Raw genomic sequence first — 25703 nt, forward strand, 5'->3', positions numbered from 1 at the left:
TTGTTTTTTGTTTTTTGTTTTTGGTATTAGATTCTAACTGTTATGCTCAGGTTACAGGAGTATTTCCTGCCTAACCCCAACTATTTGTAAAACTTCACATATTTTGGCAAATCTGTGTGATATAAGTCAAGCACTTGGGATTTATTTCTCTCAGAGAATCAGAAGAGTTATGTGCAGGATACAGTGCTGCCTAACCCATCACAAGTTGTGGTTCCAAAAGCTTGCAGAGCAGTAACAGTTGCATGGCAAGTTGTGCTTCCTTCTCTTTTCTCTAACTTGCTTTGAAGTGTTTACTGGAAGACTAAAGCATTTGGTTGTAATTTGGAATCTAATGATTGACAATTTCACTTTCCCCCCCCCAACCCCCCCCCAATGAAACGTTCTGAAGCTTTCATGAATCTCTGCTGGCAATAGGTAAAAATTAACACAACTGTTCAAAAGTCTTCCAAAGTCAGAGATCTTGAAGGGAATCCCGTGCTGTGTTTCCTCAAGCCTTTGCTCAGTACACAGAACGGGAATGGAGATTTAGAAGAAATGTAACAGTTTGCTGCCCCCTATGGTTAACAATATTTACACTCAAAAGTCCTGAGCATTGCTTAGGATTTAATACATACAATAAAGTCTAATGAGAATTCTTAACAATTGGTGAGTTTAAAAAAGAAACTACAGTAAGATAAACCAAAACATACCGCTTTCTCGCCCTGCTGAACAACATTAATTTACTGTTTTATGTGAAGGCATGCTACTAGATGTGGGAATGCCAGGCATCAGGGAGTAAAGAAAGCAGGACGTGTATGTTTGGGCAGCTTGCAAGTGACCTTAGAAATAATAATTTACTTTTATATTACATTTTATTTTATATTATATATAAAATTTTTATACTATCAATTATTTCTTCCAAATTCTGTTGGCTATTTGTATGAATAATTAATGCATCAATCGAAACCCATCAGTTTTGTGTGGAAACGAAATTCCTAATTCTGGTATTAGGGGAACTAGGCTGAATTTTCTCTATGTGATTATATTTTTTTGCCTGTCCACTGCTCTGTCTTTCCTGGTCAGGGAAGCAGAAATGCCCTGGTATTTTGGAGACAGCACTCCCACCTTTATACTAGATATTAGATACTAAGATATTAGATACTAGATACTAAGATATTAGAATAACACATTGAGAAAAACTTATATCCACTGGCTTTTAACATTGGTTTCTGTTTCACCTGGAGAAAATATGCATGTATACTTGTTAGCATAAGAAAGAGCTAACAAGAACTCTTTGCAAGTTAATGTCATCTAAATGGATTCCACTTACTGGCACATTACTGGCAAGAAGACATGTCTTTTTGCTTTAAACTTTAATAATACGTTATCTCCACTGCTAAATTCTACCCATCTGTTGTCAAAATAAAGATGCTATTTGGGAAAAAAAAAAATAATTCACAGTGAAGAAGCTTTCAAGGTCCTTTGTATGTGTTGAAATATGGTGTTAGGTGTTTGATAACCCTACAGGTTCCTTATTATGAGTATTCTTTTACATGATAAGCAATGCTCTTTCATCTGATAAAACATGGAAGAAAATCAACCAAACTGCAAAATAATAAAAGGAGAAAGAATAGTCTGTTTTCCTTCCCTTTGTAATGCAAGCATTTGAAAGTTTTAGACTTTGTTGCCTCCTTTGATTTTACATTACTGTTGCTATTTGGTATTAGATTTTGATGTAAAACTATTTCAGAAAATGGCTTATGGGGAAGTGAAGTGTTTTTTGAATACTTCAGAAGATGTTGATCCTTCTCTGGTCTAATTGCCGTTCAGGTCACATTACTAGTGTATGTATTCCTTTCCTGGAGGCATTGATGATTTTTAAACCAACACTGTGTTTTTACAATATGAAGGATTTTCTATGAAGCCTGGTCCAACAACCTGTTTTAACTGCATGACTGTGATGGCAGTGTGCTGTGAGATGCAGGAAGGAGCATGTTGCTGAAGATAGAGGAGAAAAGGCAACTCATTAAGACACTGCTGCCAGTAGCATTAAGACAGTGTTGCTGCTCACAGCTAAAATGAATTTTCCTTTGATTCCATCCATATGGCCAGTCCACGTAGCACAGGCCTGACTTCTCTCATGAGCAGCCACACCATGACAACATGAGTGATGGGCATATATTTGTCCTTTGACAACAGTATCAGTCATTGCAGTATTTTAGGCCTAAGTTTAGGAAGACCGTGTCGTTTAAAGGAGCACTTAACGGAAGTGCAATGAATTGTAAATTATGTGAGATGCTTAACATGACAGAAGTATTTGGCTGGTCTTTTAAAGTCTTTACCAAACTCAGCTCAATGCTCTGCTTCATTAAACATGCATCTAATTTTTCAGTAGAGCATGCTAGTTCTAGACAAGCCGGGAGCTCTGTGTAATGCAGTACAACTCTGAAGAAGGTATCAGCTTGAATTCTGGAGGCCATAAAGTTGACACTTGGAGAGTATGGTTAGAAGGTGCTGTGAAAATGGTCTAGCCCACTTAATTTTGCTTTATTATTGCATATGCTAGAAGTTTACGGTCAATCAGTTACTATGAGCCACTGGATAAGCTGTAATTTGCAAACAAGAAGAGCATAACACAAGAATTTAGGGTTGTCTTGCACCATTATATTAATTAATGTCCAGATACACTAAGATAGGATTGATGGTTTCTGTGTCATACAACTGGGCCGAGTGGTCTGGAGTGTTTTGTTTTAAGGTAGTGCCTTACTGCAGAAAGTTAGCATACAGCATTTATTGCTCTAAAATCTTTGCAATGAGTTCAGTGGTTTTACTGTAGCTGCTGCAATTGAGTCAAAACATCTGGCTGGGGCTGGAAATACTGTGATTCAGGAAATGGTTAAAATAATGCATCTTGTCTATTTAGGTTCTGATCATTTTAAATATTTTTATATATTCTCCTTTTAGGGTGACATATTGAATACCAAGTACCAGGTAGATCTTGGTGATGGCTTTAAGGCAATATATGTGAACCTCACAATGACTGGAGAACCCATTCGTCACCGCTACGAGAATCCTGGGATTTACCGTGTCTTGGTGAAGGCTGAAAATGTTGCTGGGCACGATGAGGCTGTGGTGTTCATCCAAGTGAACCGTAAGTTACATTTTTATTTTTACTTTTACTCTTCTGCATACAAACCTTGTGACAACTATGAAGTAGTTAAGAATTACTAGTCACAATTAGGAAAAAATACATATTTTTTCAATAACCTCATGCAATCTTCCACTGCTGTATGTTATTACTGTAGAGGCTTGTAAACATAATGTATAATGAGGTCAGAGTTAGTTTTGTTTAGATTTAGAAGAAGGATGGTGTATTAATATTTTAAATAGCAAGCATTCCGCAGTTCAAATCTCAGGTTTGAACCCTCTTCCTAACTCAAGACCCTATTGTCAGTCTTAGCAGCTAAAATTTAGCACTTCAAGCTATGTCTTTTTAGGAGATTTTAGGTGCTGTATGAAGCAAGTGAACAGACATATTGAGAAAAGTATGATCTCTTGTACAGTTTTAACAAAGTACAAGTTGATGGAAGGATCAAAATCTTAACATTTCTAAAAGTCAGGTTGCTTATTAAAGTCCTTGAATCTAGTTTTAGATCATTAATTTTCACAAAGTTTTAAAGTGTTACTTGAATTTAATTTCATATTGGCAGGCAGTATTACTTGACTTAAATCTGTCTCCCTCTCTTCTTAATTAAGATCTAAAAAAAAGCATTTAATAGATTCAGAAGAAAAGACTAGCATGGCACAGGGAGTATCATGCACCATCACAGGCTTAATGTACCTCAGCCACCTCATAATTGAAATGAAGAAGGAAACTCATAACTGGAACTGAATTTTCCTCTTACTTCAAGATTCAAGACAGCCATTGCTTTGTCTGTTTTCAGATGTGTCAAAACTTCAGAAACAAGTAACATCAAAGGAAAAGATATATTCATTTTGTATTCTCCAGGTGTCTGTTTCCACTGGTGGGAACAGTGTCTTCCATCCTAATCCCAAAGCAACAGAAAGCAATGGAACCACATACAAGGCTGTGCACAAATCCTTGTGTTTTATGTCGGTCTTTCTGGTGGGATGCTGCTATATCTGCATTTTGCTCTTCAGAATCTGAGTCCAGCATTTCCAGTTGTGCTTTAATTAACAGATGGAGCCCAATCCATTAATGCTAATGTCCAATCTCCTATTAAGATCAAATGGAAATGGTCAAAATCTAATTCTCCATCTCTGTTTCATTATCTGTTTATTCATTGTTTGTTTTTTTTTAAAACATTTGACAACTCCAGAGAGCTCAGATAAATTTCTTAGTTTTACCTTTATTTTTTAGGAGTTTATGCATGTTGAGAAGTAGATTAAATACAGAAGTCTGTAAGTAGAAGCACAGTTGGTAGATCTTTAAAAGCAATGAACACCAAAAACTATGTGTAACATCTTCTCTCCCCGGAGAATATCTTCTAATTGTTCAGAAGATGACAAATGGTAACAAGCCCTGATGGAAAGCTGAACAATTGCTTTCTCAAAATGTGGTTCTGATTTGACCTACATCTGGATAAACAGTAAAAATAAAAGATGTCAATTGTGTTTTATGCAGTGGTTTTACAAATTGCAGTAGCCTGAGGTATTTTCTCAAGAATAAAATGGCAGGGTCTTTAAGAGGAATTTGGTACTGAAGTACAGAGTCAGTGGAGTACTAAAAGCAGACTTGGTTATTTCTGAACTCATCTTGAGCTTCTCTGTGGATGTTACAAATGATCCAGAAGATACATGGACGCATGTTACCCAGCATGCTTGAGTAAACACTTCACATGGGATTTACAGTGTTTATTTTTTAAAGTAAATTATGAGATTAGAGGAAACTAGTTGGAAAAAAATAATATGATATTTCTAAATTTTAGAGAAACAATAACAGCTGCTCAGGGCCAGTTTTTGTTGTGGAATATCAAGAAAGCAGAAATGTCCAGAGTCCTTCTTTCACTCTATTTCCATCTGATGTATTCACAGAGAAATTTTATGAGGGGCAAATGAAATATTTTTAAATCCCATGAAGTTCTGTTGGTATGAAATGCCATGGGGCATAATAATATAGGGCAAATATATAAAATTTAGCTTGTGATTTGTGTTTTCTGATCCTGATGACAAAATCTACAACTTGTTAATAAACTGTAAGATAAATTAGAACAAGTCTGATAGTATACATGTCAATAGATAATGCAGAATAAAAAGAACTCAGGAAGAAGTAGACATGCATTTTCTTCTTCATGACATGAAACCAGAGTCACTATAGTGTGTGATAAGCTTGGTGATATATATATTTTGCGGGGGAGGGGAGGGGTGGTAGTGGTAGTGGTAGAAAATGACATGGAAATGATATGACAGCCTGGAAAAGTGCACTGAAATTATAGTTCGGTTAAATGGTTAAACAGAAATAATATAAGTCAACTTCATTCCTAATTACGAACATTAGAAAGTGCTATGAAGCTTGTTCAAATGCATTACAGAATGATATGACTGAGAAGAACAGGACTTGCAGTAATTATTAGCTCTTTCCTGTATAGAAATGGCAAACTCATGATTCAAGTGCCAAACAACTTCCCCTATAAACAAAATTTTGAAAAAGACAGTAATCTTCTTCAGGACCAAAGCCATATTTCAAAAAGATCAGTTTCCTCTGTAAGAATGGAAATATATGGCAAAATCAAACAGTGATGCAGATTCTCTCCAGAATGTATTTTGCATCATCAGAAAGAAAACCTGTTTTCTAGGAGGAGAAGATTTAATTGGAATTCCTACAGTTTCTGAATTTTCCTCAAGACACCAGCAACAGAATGAGCATCTTAATTCAGCTTTGGTAAAAAAAACTACTGAAGAAACCTTTTGTTTAAACATCCAGAATGAATTGAACTTGAATTCAGGTAGATAGTTAAAGAGTCCTCAGTGAAAATTCAGAATGAAAGTAGAGCCTTAAGTTTGGATGAAGCAGCACAAATTCAGGTTGAAGTGAGGTGGAAAAGGAGAATGTGCACAGTCTAAACAACTTGCTCTCTCAGAGAAATTCAATGCACTGACTGAATTGATTGAAAGTGAATGGGAAGTGACTTCAGTTAATGAAAGAGAGTAGGAGAAAGGCCTTAAACCAATGTTAATTACCTTTGAGTTTGAAATGATGAGATGAAAGACCTTGTGTGAATGAAAAGATACTTAAAGTAGAACAAAAATGGATGTATTAGTATTCACTCTGGGTAATTAATGCATTTTTTTTTTACTACACAGCGTTTTTGTATCCTGAACAGATTGTGCAGCTTAAGGTAGTTTAAGCATTGGTTGCAGGAAGAACGGCTGAAAACACGACAGACACTAGTATGGTCAGATCATGCTCTCCTTTATTACCCGAATAGCCTGACTTTTATAGCAAACTTAACAGGGGCGGATAGTGTCTCACACAAGATTATTGGTCAAAAGCACTCGGACAAATAACTGCAAGAAAAATACCCCACCTGCAAGAAAACAACCCCCTTGTGATTAGCAGTCACATAGATCCTTGAAGCCAGCTGCTGGCAACAATATTTTTCTAAATTCCTCAATTGGGCAATGTGGGAACACTGTCATGGGAACTTCTCATAGTCATCCTGGTAGCTTGGTTTACTCAGCTGCAGCAAGTCATAGCCTCCTTGCTGTTTCAAAAATCCCTCAACAAGCATTTCTTAAGTTAAGAAATTATAGTTGTAACATTATAATGTATATACATAGAAATTATAACCAGATATTCTGAAAAATATACACTCAGAGACAAAGATATAATTTCAAAATTTCAATTGTACTTCAAAGGAAAATATGCCATTAAGATGGATTTATCTGATTTTATCTTAATGATGTGTTTCTTATATAGAAACACAGAATGGTTTGGGTTGGAAGGGAACTTAAAGATCACCCAGTTCCAACCACCCTGCCATGGGCAGGGACACCTTCCACCAGACCAGACTGCCCAAAGCCCCATCCAGCCTTGAACACCTCCAGGGATGGGGGCATCCACAGCTTCTCTGGGCAACCTGTTCCAGTGCCTCACAACCCTCTGAGTGAAAAATTTCCTCCTAACATCTAAACCAAATCTCCCCTCTTTTAGTTTGAAATGGTTCACCTTGTCCTGTCATTATCTGCCTGAGCAAAAAGTTGTTCTCCATCTTTTTTATAAGCCCCCTTTAAGTATTGAAAAGCTGCAGTGAGGTCTCCCTGGAACATTCTCTCCTTCAGGCTGAACATCCCCAGATATCTCAACCTTTCTTCATAGGAGAGGTGTTCCATCTCTCTTTATATACCTTCTATATAAATAATAATGCATACAGAATTTGTAGAAAAAATAATCTGAAAGGGACAAACATTCAAAAAGCACACTTAGTGCACAGAGGTTATCTGTCTTGATTTGCAAATAAATGCTCCCCTGGTGTACCCACTATTTTAAAGCAGGCATTAATGAGAGCTTATGTGTGGTGAGCCTAACAGCTGATATTTTATAATACAAATGAATACTCAGCAACATTTTTATTCAGTTTTCTGCTTTTCACTTTGCAGTTCGAAAGATTTGTTAGATTTCTATTTATTTGATCCCTTATTACTTAAAATAAAGCTGAGATTGCCTTTTTCATTTTTTATCTGGAATGTATGCGTATGGTCTCTAAAATTGAACAGGCACCAAAAAAAGTACGACAAAAAGTACACCAAAAAAAGTGCAGCATAGAGGTGCATCTTTATGATCCATCACATTGCTCAACAATTTTGTTTTTCTCTATGTTTTTAAATTATTTTATTTTTGGTTGAAATCATCCAATTATGCCCATAGCTTTCAACACAGGCAGGAGAGAGAGAGAAAAATAATTTCAGGACCTTATGTTGTACAGGTAATAAGCCTTTGGGGAAAAAAAAAAAAAAAAAAAAAAAGGCATTAATAAATTGATGGATTCAATTGTATTTCAGTGATGGTTCAATGATGTTTTGGGAACTTTGTTCAGCTCCACTGCAGGCTTTAAATTTAGAAGTGGTTCCAGTCATTGGCAGAAACCAGGAGGTGAATCTGACAGCCATCATATTGCCCAAGAATCCTAATTTGACAGTCTTCTACTGGTGGATAGGAAACAATCTTCAGGTACATGAATTGTTTTGGCTGAGATTATTTTCAATCTCTTTCCAGTAAAGATTGAGTGACACTTTATTTTAATGGAAATACTACCACGTTACATGACTTCTTTCAGACCATCTTTCATTCCAAATAGACACCTATATCCTGTGCAAGGAGTATCTAACATCCCTTGCTTTATCACATACTTTTAAGGTGTTCATTTCCCTTTATTCCTATTTATGTGGAAATGGAAATTTCTCTTCTAAAACTTGTTTAAATTTCCAAACCATATTCATTTTGAAGGAAAAACAATTGTGTTTAATTACTTAATGGGGGGCAGGGGAAAACAACAACAACTTGTGGAAAGGTGCATTTGTGATCACAGCACTGGTGAATGATAAAACTTGGATTTATGCACTTCCATGTTGATTGTGTGAAATTCTGAAAATCTAAATACTGCACAGAAATGTATATATATTCATTTTATACCTAAGTACTTTCTGGGAGCCTAAAACAGGGAGTCTAAACTAAACGGTGATATCAAAACTAGAGAGGATATCAAAAAAAGGGTATCAAAACAGTCAGAGCACTTAAACAATATAGTGGTATTTATTTGGGAGTACAAAGTCTAGATACGCATAGCCTAGAGCAATAAATAACCAAGTATTGCCATTGGGAATACTTGTCTAGCTGGGTTAATTTTTTTAAGGCAGTTTTTTCAATAACAGATACATAAAATATTTTCTTTATGAGGGAGACAAAGTATGACACAAGAATGATTTCAGATAAGTGCAGTGAACTTTTGTCTTGCATATGTGTGGTCTAACATAATCCTTGTCTGTATCTGTTCATTGTAACTGAGTTTACCATTGCCAGAATAGGCACTGCAGATTGATTTAGTCTTTTGGAGGGTTTCGTAATTCATACAGATGTGGTCAGGGAGCAGATTAACTCAGCTCCACCTTGGAAGTTACAATAGACTGGTGCACTTCCATGGGTTGTGCTCTCAGCTGACTAAAGTAATCCATTTGACCTTGGCTATAACCCACATTTTTTGAGGCAAATGACTTGCTGAATGTGATCTTGTAAAGATCTGTGAGCCTGACTCAAAATCTATTTATTTCAGTGGGATCTGTATGAAAACCTAATACTCTACCAATTATTCTAACAGAAATATTTGCCCAGTCTGGCAGTTTTCTGCTTATAAAAGATCCATCTGGGGAAAGAAACAGTCTTTGAAAATTATAATCAAGTAATTTGATAAAATGTTGATCATCAGTCTAAAAAGTAATTGGTCTGAAACCTTCTCTGCTGATATTTTTAGTGGCTCTCTGTTCAGATGCTATTATGGTTGTTGAAATTCTATTTTCAACTTTTCTTTGTTTTTAAAGCCACTTCTTACATTGGACAATTTTCTGGTAACGAAGTTTGCTGTAACAGGTGATGTCAGAGTGACAGTGCAAGCTTCCTGTGGGAACTCCATGCTTCAGGATTCAAAAGTTGTCCATGTTTTTGGTAAGACTTTACTCATTTATTTATTTATTTATTTATTTATTTATTTATTTATTTTCACATGTACGTGTTTTTATATAACTTTTAAACCAGTCCTGGCAGAACTGAACCTGTTGAATAATCATATGTAATGCCACATTTAATTCCTAAAGTTAGAGGGTTAAAGTGTCACTTGGTAACTTCATGAAGTTGAGTAGTGTGATTGTATGGAAGGGTTTCATTTGAAACCTTGTCTTTCCTTTGCTTATTGTAAAAGTTGCTGTGGTTTCCAAATGCTGTATGTGGCAATAACATTTAAATAGTATTTTGGCCTGTGACTAAAGAGTTAGTTAGAATTTCTAAATGCAACAGTTTAAATATCTCTGGAAAAAAAATAGCTCTCAGTATTAATAACAATATGAAATATTTGATTTCTATGACGATATACCACCATTCCTTTGATGTTTATCTGAAATATTTAATCAAGTGTTGCTTTGTTGTAAATATTGAACTCTTTGATAGAAGAAGCTGAACCTCAGCTCATGTTTCACATTGTGGCCTGGTGTGTTTTCTGTGTTGTATAATATGGTGACAAGGCATACTATACTGTGAAAAATGTAGTGCTGACAAATTATTTACATTTGAATTTGTGCTGTCACATGTGAGAATTGTGATATGCAAAAAAAAATCTCTTTAATACAGAACTAAAAGCTTTCAGATATCATGAAATACACAAAATGAGACATATCTCTTATCTGAACAGTGAAAGAAGGTTGTTTTGCTTTTAGTATACTTTTTTAAGTAATGATGAAAACCACACTCATGCTAAACAGAGCTTTTATAAACCTTCTCCTTTCCTGAGATAAATGGATTTAATATTTATGCTACCAATTAAAAGTGCATCCACTTTTTTAGAAAGAATATGCCCTCTTAGTGAGACAAAATCAATGTCTTTGGCTTTCTAACATTGCTTCTGCTGTTCACGTTGGCAAATTCTGATCCAAAGAGCAAGAAAGTACTGATGGAAAATACATAAACGAAAGTACATGATGGAAATAAAGAAAGCCTTGGAAAAGAAAAACATAATTATAATAAAACACAATACAACTCTGTCCAAACTGTTTGTGAGGGGCACGTTTGAGTCATGCCTGCATTCCAAATGATCTCTTTCTCTGCTTTGCATTAACTTCCCCAGGTGTTCTTCCAAGGAGCCTGTAAGGAGAAAGAGTAGATTTTAGAGACTCCTTACTGAGAAATAGCCCATTTCTAGTATTTCAGATATTTTGGACAATATCCAAATAAATGTTGTTGGAGTATTTTTTTTTAATTTTTTTTTTTTCATAGAGGACAGTAGTTAGCATTTGGCATATCATTTTTGTTCTTATTTTTGCAGCTAGTTTATGGAATATGCAAGGTATCCATTTTGCATGACGAACAGGAACATGTAATAGGCAAAAAAACATATGTTTATGATTCAGCGACAATAGAATCCATTGGCAAATTCCCATTAAAAATAAAAGAAACCAACAATGTTTGTGTGGTGCATTGTCTTTTAAAAAATTTATTGGGAATGTTATGACCCCAGAAAATGAATGTAAATCTGCTTGCTTTATTTTTTTCTTACTGCCTTTTTTTTTTTTTTTTTTTTAATCTTTAGGCACAAATTTGATGATGTTGATGAAAATACAGAAAGAAATTGAGTGCTTGACAGGAGTGTACTTTTGCTCCATGCTGCTGTAGACTGTAGGCTCCTTGGGGAAGGGTTTGTCACATACTGCAGCACTGCATAGAAAATAGACGTTCTTTTTCATATACATACACACACACACACGCACACACACATATACATATAGATGTATAAATATGTATATATATGAATACATAAATATAAAAATATATACAAAATGTTTTTTGAAATCTTTTTTTTAATGGTTTGAAAACATTCCTTTTTGTCTTTCTAGATCATTTCCATGTTCTTCCTCTGAAGTTTACTAAGCACCTGGACATGTACAACCCCGACATACCAGAGTGGAGGGAAGACATAGGGCGGGTAGTAACACGACTTCTTGCAAAGGTGCTCTTTCAGATTGCTCGTAAATGTTCCCTCTCCAGTCATAAACCTTGAAGGTTAAGTTAATGCCTTCTCATTTAGAAAAAAAAGGACACAGAGCAAAATAATAAAATGAACCTCACGAGCCACATTTCAAACAAGTTTGAGCCTAATGTCACTTCTATGGGCAAGCTGTGGATAGTGATATTGTAACATACAAAAGTTTAGTTCTAACACAGCCTAATTGGCAATTAATGCTAAATATTGCTCTATGGGATTAGGAGTAGATATCATGGCAAATACTGCTGACTCCAAAACAGCAAGAGTAGTTTAAATATGATATATGTAGCATAAAGCAAAGGGTACTGTGTAATTTAAAGACATAGTCTTTGTGTAGAAAAAAAAGCAGAGAGACTTCACAGTGTCAGTTGTATAGTCAAAAATTAGATAGAATGAACAGGCAAGCAGTTGTTACAGCTGTGGATTTTTTTAGATCATATTTGCAAAAGAAATGTGGACTGGGAGCAGTTGAATCCTGTAGATTAAATCAAGTACAAAGCTGTGCAACAGTTCTGTGTGATAAACGAAGATGACCACATAAAATCTGTGAGGTTTAGAGCTATACTCTTCAGATATACACGCTGCCAAAGTAGAGCATGCACATACAGACTTTTTGTGAGAACAATATCACTGAGTTGCAGGTTTATGATTTTTTTTTTAAGTAGTTGTGTTTGAAATTGCTGGACTTTTCCTTGATTTGCAGTAGTGTACATCAAATTTTTGAATTTTGATTTTATACAATTTCCTGCTTTTTTTTTTTTAAGCTTCACATCAAATGTCAAATTAAATTCCCATTTACACACTTCCAATAACCAGTTTCAGTCTAACAAATATTTTACCACCTTATGAAATTGCCCTTGCATTTTAGTTACTAAATCATTTGCAAAAGAATATGGACAATTTAATGCAATTTCAGTATCTGTTCCGAGAAAGGCAATGGGAAATGCCCTGAGTGTTGTCATTTCAAATTTTGTGACTGTTACATAACACATGGAGGAATTTGGGTCAGAAAACAAAATTTTCACAAACGACTTTAATAAGGGATGGATTTGACTTTCAGTGTGGGGTGCACATATTCATACCAATCTGAGCCTAGGTGCTTTTAATCTCACCCTGAGAGATTGTTCTCTGTCCCTTAAACGCAGAAGGAAAAGTAGCCTCCTTAAGCTGACGTTGGCTATAATGTATATTCTAAGTCTGCTAGGTGTCTGAACAGCTGACAAAAGATCCTAAATCGCTTAGGAATTATTTTTAAAGTTACCCTAAAAATTCAAAGCCATTGCAGAGTTTTGCTAAAACTGCATACCACTTCATTTTGCTTCTTTCCATGATGCCACTAAATCTTTTTCAATATGATAACAATGTGTAGTTCTTCTAATCTTCAAAGAGCAGCTCACATTTCAGTTAATTAATGTTTGGCTTTGTTCATGTTTTAGCTTCTGGTGGAATCCACTCTAAATGCTAGGGATCTGAAGACTAAAGAATGAAAGACCCATGAGGAATTGCTTGTGTATTTTATATAAAATACAAAGCACCCTGTTCTATAATTTGCCATATATCTTTGTCTTCACAGGAAACCAATATACCCGAAGAAACACTTATGACAGTAGTGAAACCTGGTCTTCCTACAACTGCTGACTTGCATGTGCTGCTACCAGCAAACCAGCCTAAAAGGAAGAGAAGTGTAACTAGTGATAAGGTAATCAGAGCAATGTATGTCTGGTTAAGCTAATTTTTATCGTATTTTTAAATTACTGGCTGTACTTTCATTGTCTTTATGTGGAATTAAAAGTTTCTCCCTGACTGTGTAAAGATTTCACTCCCACCTGACAAGAGACATGTAAAAGCTGGCAACAAGTATGACTTCTGTGTACGGCAGTGTTTAGACCACCTTCCTATATTAAGGAATAAGTCCTACCACGTGAGAAGATGGAGGAGAATAAATTATTATTATTCAACTAAATGCTAACCCACAATAACCGTTCTTCCCTCTTAATGCTTTTTCAGACATACAGCATTTTCACAGTAGGCCATGTTCTTCTCCACAGCATAATCTAGTGATATTTCTGTATTTCTCAAGAATAAATAATATTGATCTGTTTTTTAAACAGAAACAACAGCAATAGCATGACAGTCTGTGAAGATCAAGTAGAACAAAGAGTGTGTTCAGAACACTGATGTTTCTAAAGAGGAAGAAACTTTTTTCACTTCTTCAAAAGCAAATTAGATTTCAGGCCCAACAGAAACAGAACCTTAACAATAGACCTGTAATAGTTGACCTAAAGAGCATCAAACAGGTAGTTTCTGTCTTTTCTTTATGAGATCCTTTTCAATTGCCAAGAAACAAATGAAAATCAGAAATTAGTCCGTTGTCGTCGTTCCCCCCTCCACTCCCCCCCCGCCCCCTTCTAAACCATATCCCTTCCATAATACATGTAAAAAGTATATGCCAGTAGAAAATAAGAATACTGTGCGGTCATTTTTTCTAAATTACTATTTATGATACTTGTCCTTTTGCTGTGATAGAAAAGGAACAGATCCCAACTCTGTGCCAGTATCTTGCAGCTCAAGTCCTGGCAGCTATGAAGAATCACAGTGTAAAGATTGTTAATTTTGAAGGGTATTTTACTACTCTTTGAGGCAAGGTCACAGTATTCAAAGAGCTGGAGAAGTAGATAAGACAAAGCTCATCATATTAACACAATAGCAATAGAGTGTTTATGGTACTGATGGGGTACACTTTGGAAGATCCAAAGGGGTAAACTGACATTGTCCAAGTACTTGAACAGGTGTTTTGCACAGAGAGTGGTGTGAAATATGCAGAGAGCAGTATGAATAAACAGAATATTCCCCCTGTGGTAACCCTAAATTCTTACTGTTCTCACTCTGTAATCATAGTGGGAATTCCTGGGAGTCTAAAATCCTGATTATATTGCAGGAAACAGTTAATTCTAATAGGTTGTTTCCTTAGTAATGAGCTATTCATGAACTATGGCTTTTGGCCAGGTGAGTATTACCTCTTCAAAATTACTTGCGTCTTTCTACTTCTTTAGGAGGAAAGGTGCAGCTTCTAAAGGAAATTATTTCTCTTTATTCCAAATGTATATAGAATGGATCCCTCTAATAATTTAAACAAACTATGGTGATTGATTCTTGGGTTCTGCAAACATTTTACATCAGTGAAAAATGTTATGTATTTTAGTTCCCTTTAAATCTCTACTGTTATATTAGCACTGTTCTTCAAGGCACCTTAAAGAATATTATCAATTATAATCAATGCTGCATTTTTATTTATTTATTTTTTTATCTTCTATGTGAAATACCCTGAGTTGCTCTATAGCATAAAAAAGAACAATCATATGTTGCAAGTTATTTGTGAAAACTTCTGTTGTTTAGGTGGGCTATGGAGATATTACACTAGTTTAGGACAACATACTTCCTGTAATAAGTATTATCCCAGATAGACCCTGCAAAGGTTTTCTGAAACTAGAGTGGAAAGGTGGAAAGGTGAAAGAAAGTGTAAAACCTGGAGAAGAATGGTACATTTCTGACACTTAGGTTAGACCGGGTCACACAAATGGTGCCTGGGAATTACTTGTATGACAATACCAAATATGGTTCAACCTGCATTTGGTTGGAGCAGGAACAAAGAAAGACAGGAGCAATTACAGTCACCTATGCTATCCAGTGATAAAAAATCAGCTACGCTAGTATTACATCTCAACTCTTTGGCTGTTTTATAGAGTACAAAGCTTTAGAGTCAATCATCTAGTGCCAGGTGCATAGGGACATTCCTTTAGCTGTGGATATGTGTATATAAATTTGTTGATTTAGAATTGAATGTCATCATTTTTGGGGAATATGTATTGTGTCTGTGGCGAATCATGAAAAATCCTGAAAATATATACCCTATGTAAACTTAGAAGGCTGAACTATTTAAATCAACAGTTAAAGACTCATGGTGTTACATGCTTAAATATGAAATAAGAGAATTTTGAGGGTCTTCATCATATTCCTTTTCTCATGTTTTACTGAAAGGATGTGCTCTGTCACGCTGCTAGTGACAGTTTTAAAACTCAGTCCTGTGGTGTTCCTGTCAGAATTCATCAACTCAGAATGTTTCCTGCATGTTTGATGGGAGTGCCCCCGAAATCCTTATTTTAGACATAGTTATGAAGTTTCTTCCCTTAAAGATAAGCTATTTGTTCCTGGTAGACAACCTTTTAGAGTTGGGATACTACGTGTAATTTCAGAAGGATTGTTAAAGACAACTTCTAGATCAGGCAGAAAGCAAATATTTGCTGGAGCTTGTGGTGGCCTTTTACAAGGCATGTTGTGATGTGATGTTATTTATTAAGTTTATTAGAAATCTAGATAAGATGTTAGTACTTACAAACGTAGCCGGTGATATAAAGATTGTAAATAAGTTGGCAGGACAGTAGCAGGAGCCCCTTGGATAATTCTGTCATTTGGTTCCATTTAGGCAAAAGACTTTTTTCAAATTTATGCATGTAGAAATAACAGCTGAGGGTGTGAGGGTGATTTTGCCTGGTTTTAAGAACACAACAATTTCAGAAGTGCTTCATTTGTATCATTGACTTTAGAGAAAGATTTGGTTGTTTAATTTATGCACATCTATTACACGTCTAATGGTGGTATAAATCCAGTTGAGTCAACTAAAGCCTGGGAAGCAGTGACTCTGAGGAAAATTTAGGATTGTATCTAGACAAACTACTGTATGAAAATTCCCACTGAGTTGTTTTGACAAAACAGGTGACTCAGATCCCCAGGTGTGTAACCAAATGAGTGAGTTTGAATAGTGAAGTTATTTCTGCATTCTTATATAGGATCCTTTGTTTTCAAATTTTATGATTGGAAAGGATGTAGGAAAAGAAGATAAAAAATCAAATGCCATTGTAAGAACTTTAAGAGCTCTAAACACTGGGTTATTTTTTTTAAAAAAAGTTAAAGTTGCATCATTGTGCTCAAAACATACCACAGGGAATCAATCAAACCAAAACCATCAGGGCTGAAACAAACATCAATCTAACAGTAAAATACATATGCCAGAATCTTTGGATGGATTCACGTGGAGTTCAGATCTTTGACCTGTGGAAGTGTAGTTTACATAGACCTAGGTGGAAATGTAGGGGTGGGGTGAGAAATAATAAACAAGTTTTAATTGCTTGAGAAAAAAAAAAAAAAAAAAAAAAAAAAAAAAAAAGAGCAAATATTGGATTCTTCAAATACCTGCCAGGAAAATATGACATTTTCAAAGGTAAATTACAGGGCTTAGTAACTGCGTTTACTGGATGAAAATTAGATTAGCCTAAAGCAGTGTTCCCTCTCACCTTATATCCCATGAATGTGATTGAGCCTGAACTGACTAAGTAACTATTTCAGTTGTGTCAGTATCACTTTAAAGTCTGCTAATCAATATAGTTTTCATATTCATTCTCTTTTCAGACACTGGGTAAAAAGATAAATACTTAAGAGCTATCTGGAGTAATTTTCCTGTAAAATAACTGAGGCCATGCTCACATCATCCTTAGGTTAAGTCATTCCTTCACCAAAAAAAAAAATCAAAAAAAATCTAATAAAGTCAATGGAATGACTTCGGAAGTTAGATATTCCTCAATAAGAGCAAGAATATATGGATCTGAACTTTTGTGAAGTCTCTCCATAATATGAGAAAGACTGCAGGGATTTTTGTGTGTTGTGCTGCAAAGGCTTGTCAAAGATGAGCACCGTAATTGATAATGTCATAAAAGGAGGTTCTTGTGAAGGTTTTGTGAATATAAAGCATATTTCTAATTTGGCATACTGTGGGAAATCATACCTTAAATTATAAGGCATAGAGTATTAAACTAGCTTTGATCTTTTAGATGATTGCCTGTGTTGAAGACAGAGGGAAGTAGAAGGGAAAATTCAGCCAGTTTTTCATCTGGAGTTAGGATATGATGGTATATTTAATGGTTCTGCTCCATAAAAACGTAAGTGACCATATATTAGTATACTCTGTCCAATGGAGAAAAATAGAAGGAATCCTTATTTTTTCCACATGGATGGGTGTATATATTTCTATAGAATATTGTTAAAAATTAGATACAAATGGAATCCATCCAATTGTAGCAAAAGAGATGAGTTAAATTACAACACGCAGTTCATTATCAAATAACAGTTACATTTCATAGTAAAAAAATCTAAAGTGACGTTGCAGATTGCCTTCTGACAGGGTTAGGAAAATGGATAGAGTTTTTAATATGGCTTATGCATAGTCTGAGTTATGACTGAGATAAACCCAACAGTGCATGCAAATATAACATGTTGTCTGTCACATACTTAGTAAACCTAAAGGGTTTAGTAAGCAGAAAGATTTGGCTATAAGGATTTGACATTTTCAGCATTTACAGCTTGTGGAGTTTTACATGATTTTTAACTATGGAATTTCTTTAAGATTTCAGCTCATCGATGACAAGTGCTTTCTGAGTTTCTCACTAAAATGAACCAGGGGCTGTCCTATTCAGAGCATTGTCTCTCAAAGTAGAACTGAGTAAAACATGTCTGAGACATTCTCTCTATTGTGTTTTCAGAGAATAGCAACTATAAAGCAGGCCTTGAATGCACACAACATCAGTTTCTTTCTGAGGGGAGGATATTGGGTCTTGGTGACCTTAGCGGACTCCGATTCAGGTAAATACATATCAACAAAGCTCCTGACTGACCAGCCTCTGGATGCTTATTAGAGCTCTGATAGGTGAAGGAGAAAGTTTCTGTAACAGTATATGTATGTGTACATTTATATACATACACAAGTACATATATTTACTTGGGATGTATAGCTACACACACACGTTTATATACATATATAAATATATATTTATATATATACATACACATGTATGCGTGTATATATTTTTTTACTTGGTACTTGTGAATAACCATCACCACCAAATACATGCTTTTTACATAATTCTATTTTGTCATATATCATGATTTGTATCACAAAATGTTCTTTTTCACTCTTTTCTGTGTTGCCATGACATTAATACCTATACTGTACAAAACAGTGCCATGAAGGAAGGCTTCAAAAAAAAACACTTGTTGAACTAGAGGCACTTTGAACTAGCTACTGAGAAAGCAGATCTTCTGAAGCCATTAACTCTCCTAAAATAACTCCATGCATCTGTGACATGGCTTTGTGTCACACAGATGGATCCACAGATCTGAAGCTTGCTGTAGGGTCTCTGCAGAGAGACCCTGCTAATCCTATACTGAAACAAATAATCTATGTTTTCTCTGTTTAAAATAAATTGAAACTTTTTTTTGGAATATATTTTCTCCATCTCTAGATTACCTTTGTAGATAGGACCTGGTGAAGAGAGCGTGTGTGTATATGTGTGTGTATATTTTGAACAGAGATGTGTTAAAATGATATTTTAACCAGAAAGTTCAAATTTCCTAAACTTCATATTAGAATGTCTCATAGATTTGGTGTATCATCTCCAGTAACATATTCTTGTCTCTTACTTGAATGTGCTATGGAACAAAAGCTTAGCTGACCACAATCAATTTATGCTAATACTGATGTAAATGATACTATGTCAGCTCTCTGTAGAAGATAAAGTTTTTGTTACTTAGTCTCTTTAAAGTAGAATCATGCTGCAATTTCACTGTGGTACCATGTCTGATCTCATTAGAAAACATTCACTTAAAGGAATAACATCTATTTACCAGCTTAAAAGGCTAGAGTTGAAAGTGTTTTCCATACATTCCAGTGTTTACCACTATATGATCTTGATGAGCTTCTTTGTTGTTCAGAGCCTTAGTTTCTCCATCTGTGAAATTAGTACAGTCTTGCTTTTGCATGATATTTACTTAGGGTATGTGGTATTTCCTATGATAACTTTAGATTCACAGAAAACAAAACAAGCAAACAAACAAACAAAAATAAACCCTGCTCAGTGTGCAAATAATTGCAAATAATTCAGGGTGCTTTTTTTTTTTTTTTTTTTTTTTTCCAAATTGGTTCTTTGTCCTTCAGTGGAAAGTCACCAATTAATTTTGTGTTGTTGCCTTTTTGAAGAGGCTACAGATGGATTGGAGAGGTTACACAAGTAGGAACAAATGTTTTGACCTACCAATTAAATAGAAGAGAAACCCCAAGACTACGACTGATCTAAAAGAGGTCATGCTAAGCTGTTGTGCTGTTTTTTTTTATTTCAGACTCTCAGAGGATTGGAGGAGGCAGTGGCTACTGGGCTATTGTGGTTCTCTTTGTTATCTGTCTAGTTGCAGTGGGGGCTTTCATCCTCTACAAGTTCAAAAGGCAAGTAAAACCTTAATCAACGACATATACATTTTGAGGTTTAGACTTATCTGCAGATCAGAAAAAAAAAAAAAAAAAAAAAAAAGTTTATTGTTTCAAAAGGAGACTGCAAGAAGTCCAGTGCTTTGAAAATCATATTTGAAGCTCATCCGTGCTTCATTCTGAACTAACTTCAAGGAAATAGTAGCAATATGGGAACTGTGGAGAGTGTTCGCCTTGTCTAAATAATATCATCAAGAAAGAAAGAAGAACTAAAATATTATTCCTATCTCATTACTCTTATCAGTTATGAATGAACTCCAGTTATCACAAGCATCTGCAATGCACTTTGCTAAAAATATATATACATATGTAATTTTATCAAAATTTACAACTCTGAGGAGTTTCTCTTTGCAAGCATAACATTTTAAGTGCTGGGACAATGCCACATAGAATAAATGATGGTAACAGATGAGCATTAATTTGACACTAGGATGTGTTAAGGGAAGAAATAATTATAGAGGTGGCCTTTATGTGAGACATATCCTCAAAATTGACAATGGTTACTGTTCCAGTCTTTGGTAGTCTTACAGGTCTTTAGTCTACAACGGGTTTCAATCATAACTATTTGGATGCTGTGCAATTTAAAGAAGAATTTTGTTCTTTTTCATGAGTTTGTGTTATCACTGGCTATATTCTTAGCATTTTAATAACTTTGGAGCATCTAGAAGCTGTTGGGTTTGATAATATTGGAAAGAAGCCTTCATTATCATCAAATCTTTACTCAGGATTTCTATCAATTTGTCATATTATTCAGGGTTGATTTTTATTTGAAATGAGCATAAGTTTATAGAGGTAAATGTGGCGCCAAGTTTATAAGGACAATAAGCATAGAAAACATTTAAGTGAGAGTTTGTTTAGATGAGTGTTTTTAAGTCAATAGAGAAACCTTCTTTGCCAAGAATCTCTTCATTTTTTCCCTGCAGGACATAAGTTTCTTAGAGCCCATAGTGACTGATTACTCTAAAGGACAAAGCACATAATGTTGTATTAGACTGTCTATAACTGAATAAAAATCCATTTCCCTATTTTAGGTGCCTGCAGCAAGAAAAGGCATAAAAATGGTTGATGTGATGTAATTATAGTATTTCAGTAGCAATACATGGAGGATTTGTTGGTTGTAGCATGGAATCATAAAACTTGCGGGCAATATGTTTCGAAAGCAGTATGACTTATATCTTTTATTAGCTCTTAAATGAGAGCAATTAAATAACAGACACAATTACTGTGTGGCAAAAGAAGTATAAAATATTCAAGAAAGGAAGAAAAAAATTATTTTCCTTAAATCCTTTCTAAAATGCCCAATGAACCATTGCTTTATAAATAGAGCTTTTATTAAGGAGGAAACTACAGTACCATTTGCAAATTGTGAGCTTTAATGTCTCGCACACTTCCATACATAATTTGTGAAAATCATTTGCATTTGAATTTTATGGGCGTTTAATTTTAGTGCAAGTGAGGAGAAATGTGAGATATATTCAGATGCTTCTCAGTAGCCTGAAAACTGCTGTTGGCATTGATGAATGACAATGCAGTAATATTCAGTTTGGATCTGTACCATATCTCTTTCTGAGATATTTGACAGAATTATTTTTAAATATTCCTGCTAAGCCTTTCCAAGATGCTTTTTTCTTTTTTTTTTTTAGTTGCATCTTTTTCATACAGTTTGGTTTTCAAAGCATATTAAGTGCCTAATCAGTGCTCGGTCTGAAGAATCACTTTTTCTCTTTGTGCTTCCTGTGAACTCCTCTCCCACCCAAATATCTAATCCCATTTAAAAAAAAAAAAAAATCTTAAAAAAGAAATCTTCCCTGTGTCTATGTGGACTTACAATAAATTTCTGTATCCCCATGGAGTACTTTCTTGCAAGTGCAGTCCCTTTAAAGTCAGATCAGTGAGTGTATAAGTTTACAAACTGGCCCCTAGGGACTGAGGTTATGAAACTGAGGTGTCCTTCATTAGTTATAAACCAACCTGAAATGCATGAAGGCTTGTCAATGTTAAGAATTCACTGAAAGAATGCCACATGCAACAAAAAATCTTCAAATTTATGAGATTACTTCAGCAGAATAACACTTTCTAAACCCTATGGTACCTCAGACAACACATGCAAATGTAAATATGAATTATTTCCACTTAGAAATTATAGGCATGTGTAAGGTGTTGAAGTGTTAATACTGTCCATGATTTTTGTATAATTCAGAAAATTATACAGGAGGACATGGAAGAGATTTAGTGTGGTGGTGCTTCCCTTTCGTTTGTGTAAGCTGATAGGCAAATACTTCCTTCAGAAAAGCATTAAAATTCCATTTATCTTCAGCCAGAGAAAGGTTTATTAATCTTAGTTTTGTCAATACAATACTTGGGTCTACAGGGCTTGCAATTGGCATTGGGGCACAGGCAAAGAAGAACATGACTTGGATTATTCTCTTTCTTTGCCAGCACAAAAAATAGTTCCTAATATTAAATTTGGTATCTGGAAAGATTTACCTGGCAAAAGAGAAGTAAGTTTTAAATGATTAATGTTGATGGCTTCTAAAAAATAACCCTAGTCTGATTCCATGACTGAACAAAACTGGTTTTACATGGTTTGGGTGGAGGAAACGTTCAGTATAGTGGTAAGGAAAGAAAAGTAATACTCAGGCCTCTAAATCTCACTGTGGCTGTGACATGAGACAGTGCAGACAACAAGCGTGGATATTGGACAAGCCAATAATTTTCCTTTATTTTACATTCTGGGTATGGAAATCACCAGTCTGATGCCTCAAGCAAACAATGTATTACAGTACTCACTAGGACACTTCAGTTGTTTAACTATCCAGGTAAAAATGGACTACAGCTGCTTCTTTAGACCAGAACAATGTGAAGCAGCTGGAAAATATTTTTGAGAAATCAGGTCAATTTTTTTAATACAGATCTGAGGCCTGCATATATATTTTTTTTTTCTGTATCATCCTATCTTTACTAAATTTGGTTCAGTAAAGAAAGACATTTTCCAATCCCTTTGAAACAGTGTTTTTTTGTTTTGTTTTGTTTTGTTTTGTTTTGTTTTTGTGGGTTTCAACTCACAATCCAGAAAGGATTTCTTCATCCTTTCAGAGAAAACTTCCCCAGTGGGGGGTTGTGGGCAACATTATAAGCAAACAGCACTGTCTGCAGTAAGCAAAGCAGAGGAAAAGAAAATTATATTTTAGCCACATCAAAGCTGCCATATAATCATTATGTTACTAGTAGAAGATGTGAAGTCATCCTTTTCTTACTTTTTCACTTCTGTATAAAAACAAGGTATTAGATTAACACCAAACCAGAGCAGATAAGAATTTTTCTGTTTAAGTGCCTTACTTGGTTAACAGTAAAAAAAAAAAAAAAAAAAAAAAAAAAAAATTCTCAAAAATAGTATGAAAATCTTCATCTTTTAATTTGTATGCAAACTACTGTCTGTATCCTAAAGCTGAATACTGTGTTTTCAGAAATGTCTCTGAGTCTACTTCAATCAAATTTGTATAATTTCATGCATAATTCTTTTTTTTTTTTTCTTGGGATAGTCAAGTGCCACTTTTGGTAAATGAACCCCCTCCTGGGCCATTTCCACAATGTGGAGCAGAACTCTGTTATCTTTCTGCCTCATTGACTTACTATCTCGTTTTCAGTCTCTGAAGAAAAGCTCTTTTTTTCCCTACCTTGCTTATACTGCTTTTATGTTCCATGAGAGCAAGTTTAGTCCCAATTCATGCCACTTAGTTATATACATATATATAAAGGCACTAATTTAATGATCTGTAATATTTCATAAAAACTTCCTCTGAAATCAAAGTAATAGCATGTATAAAAGATTTCCAAAATGAAAAAGGGAAGTAAATCAGAAGCATCTCAAAGCACAAAGAAGCCATTCATCTGAACATTAATCCAAACATAATAAAACCAACACCACAATAAAATATTCTGTTTAATGGATTATTGTTGTTGTTAGTTTTATTTAAGTTCCAAGAGCATGATGCATTATTCCATATCCTTTGCCATATGAATATGTTCCTACTTTATATACTAAACAGAATCTTAATTGAGCCTCTGGAAAATGAGTGAAGCTGTGTAAAGGCCAATGAATATTGGCTCCACAAGGCGGGAATTGAAAGCCAAATAAACTAGAGAGTTTAAAGGAGTGGGAATCAATATCTCGTCCCCCTCCTGCTGTTTCATACTGCTGAAAATTTTTAAGTACAAACAGTTCCTGGTATGGACTGATTAGAATTTGTGAATGTAGAAAAACAATTATTTCCTAGAATATCTTCTAAAAGGTTTGGGACCTGGAGAGCTCAGTCAAAGCCATGTGCTGGGATTCTCATTAATAGTTCTGTGCAGAATTAAGTCTCCTATTCATGTTTTTATGGTCCTCAAAGCAGGCATGAATATTTCTTCCTCCTCGTGGTTGAAATAAAATGCTACAGAGAAAACAATAGGAACTAAAAATGTAAACTATGGAGTGCTGTACAGCAGAGGTAATTGTCTCCAGTGATGGATGCAAAGCACATACATTTTGCAGCTGAAGAATAAACCCCCAAAAGAAACCATTGCATAATCTTTTTCTCTGTTCTGATAAACGTGCTTTCAATTTTTGTATTGCTGATATAAATCTCTTGGGTCAAATTTCATGTCTTGTCATGTTTTCACAGTAGTCTTTTATGTAGACCCAAGCATTTCAGCTCTGCCTACTTCAAACACTTACAATGGACTCAACATAAATTGCTTCCTTAAGAAGAGCAAAACACATCAGGGTACGCACTTTTTTTTTTTTTACGGAATAATTAGGGATAGCAGCTTCCTTCCTACATGTTAGAGCAGTGTGGAGCAACTGGAAAATTGCCAGAATTATGCCCGTCTTTTGCAAGGATTCAGTATCCACATCCTGTTTCATTCTGCAGTGTGGTTGTCCCACGTAAACAGAACATCTGGCACATGTTAAAAAATGCTTCTTGAAAAGACTTGGACTGTCATTTTCTTGAGATTGGATAAATCTCTTCCTTGTAAAATTGAAGCAATATGAAACACATAGAAATCTCTATAATGTATCAGGTCAGATGGCCTTCACAAGACTTGTAATATTCCCCCTCCTCCCATCCATGCTCCATGATACAATCTAAGATACTACACTGAGTACCTCAACTTTATACCTTCCCTTAAGGATCTGTGCTTAACAGGACCAGGTTCATGAGGTTTGAGCGAGAAATATCAGCTTATGTATTTTCTCCTTTTATCCATAACCCATAAAGGAGTGCTCTTAACGTCAAGAAGTTTAATGGTTGTAAACTTGCAAGGTTTCTTCATTCAGGCATGTTTAATAGTGTGTATTGGGATTATGGTGATCTAAGTAAGATTTATTGGATACAACAGTTGAAACCTCAGGATTTATACTAAAGGATGCACCCTGTTAACATGGTTTCAGGCAGGTCCTTTGGCCTGTGAAAACAGACAGACAACAAGTAGGTTAGCAGCTCTCACTAAAGATCTGGAGTGCCATATGGGTTTGAGGTGGATAACGTCATTATTATGCCAAAAATATTTTGGTAATGCTATTGATGCTTCCAAATCTGTCA

At 35.1% G+C, this 25703-nt stretch overlaps 1 protein-coding gene across 1 annotated transcript in view; it reads left to right on the forward strand.

Annotated features, from left to right (window-relative positions):
* The window catches only part of SORCS2 (sortilin related VPS10 domain containing receptor 2), a gene marked incomplete at both ends in the record, with an annotated part of 543493 nt that overhangs the window by 512818 nt on the left and 4972 nt on the right, over window positions 1-25703 (forward strand). The window contains 7 exons of the mRNA XM_084286795.1: window positions 2944-3130; window positions 8037-8170; window positions 9535-9658; window positions 11596-11708; window positions 13318-13443; window positions 18338-18437; window positions 19971-20073. Coding sequence (XP_084142921.1) covers window positions 2944-3130; window positions 8037-8170; window positions 9535-9658; window positions 11596-11708; window positions 13318-13443; window positions 18338-18437; window positions 19971-20073 — 887 coding nt within the window. The remainder of the gene's footprint in view (window positions 1-2943; window positions 3131-8036; window positions 8171-9534; window positions 9659-11595; window positions 11709-13317; window positions 13444-18337; window positions 18438-19970; window positions 20074-25703) is intronic.

The sequence above is a fragment of the Netta rufina genome (assembly GCF_964035555.1).
Source record: "Netta rufina genome assembly, chromosome: 4".
In the NCBI taxonomy this organism is placed as follows: Eukaryota; Metazoa; Chordata; class Aves; order Anseriformes; family Anatidae; genus Netta; species Netta rufina.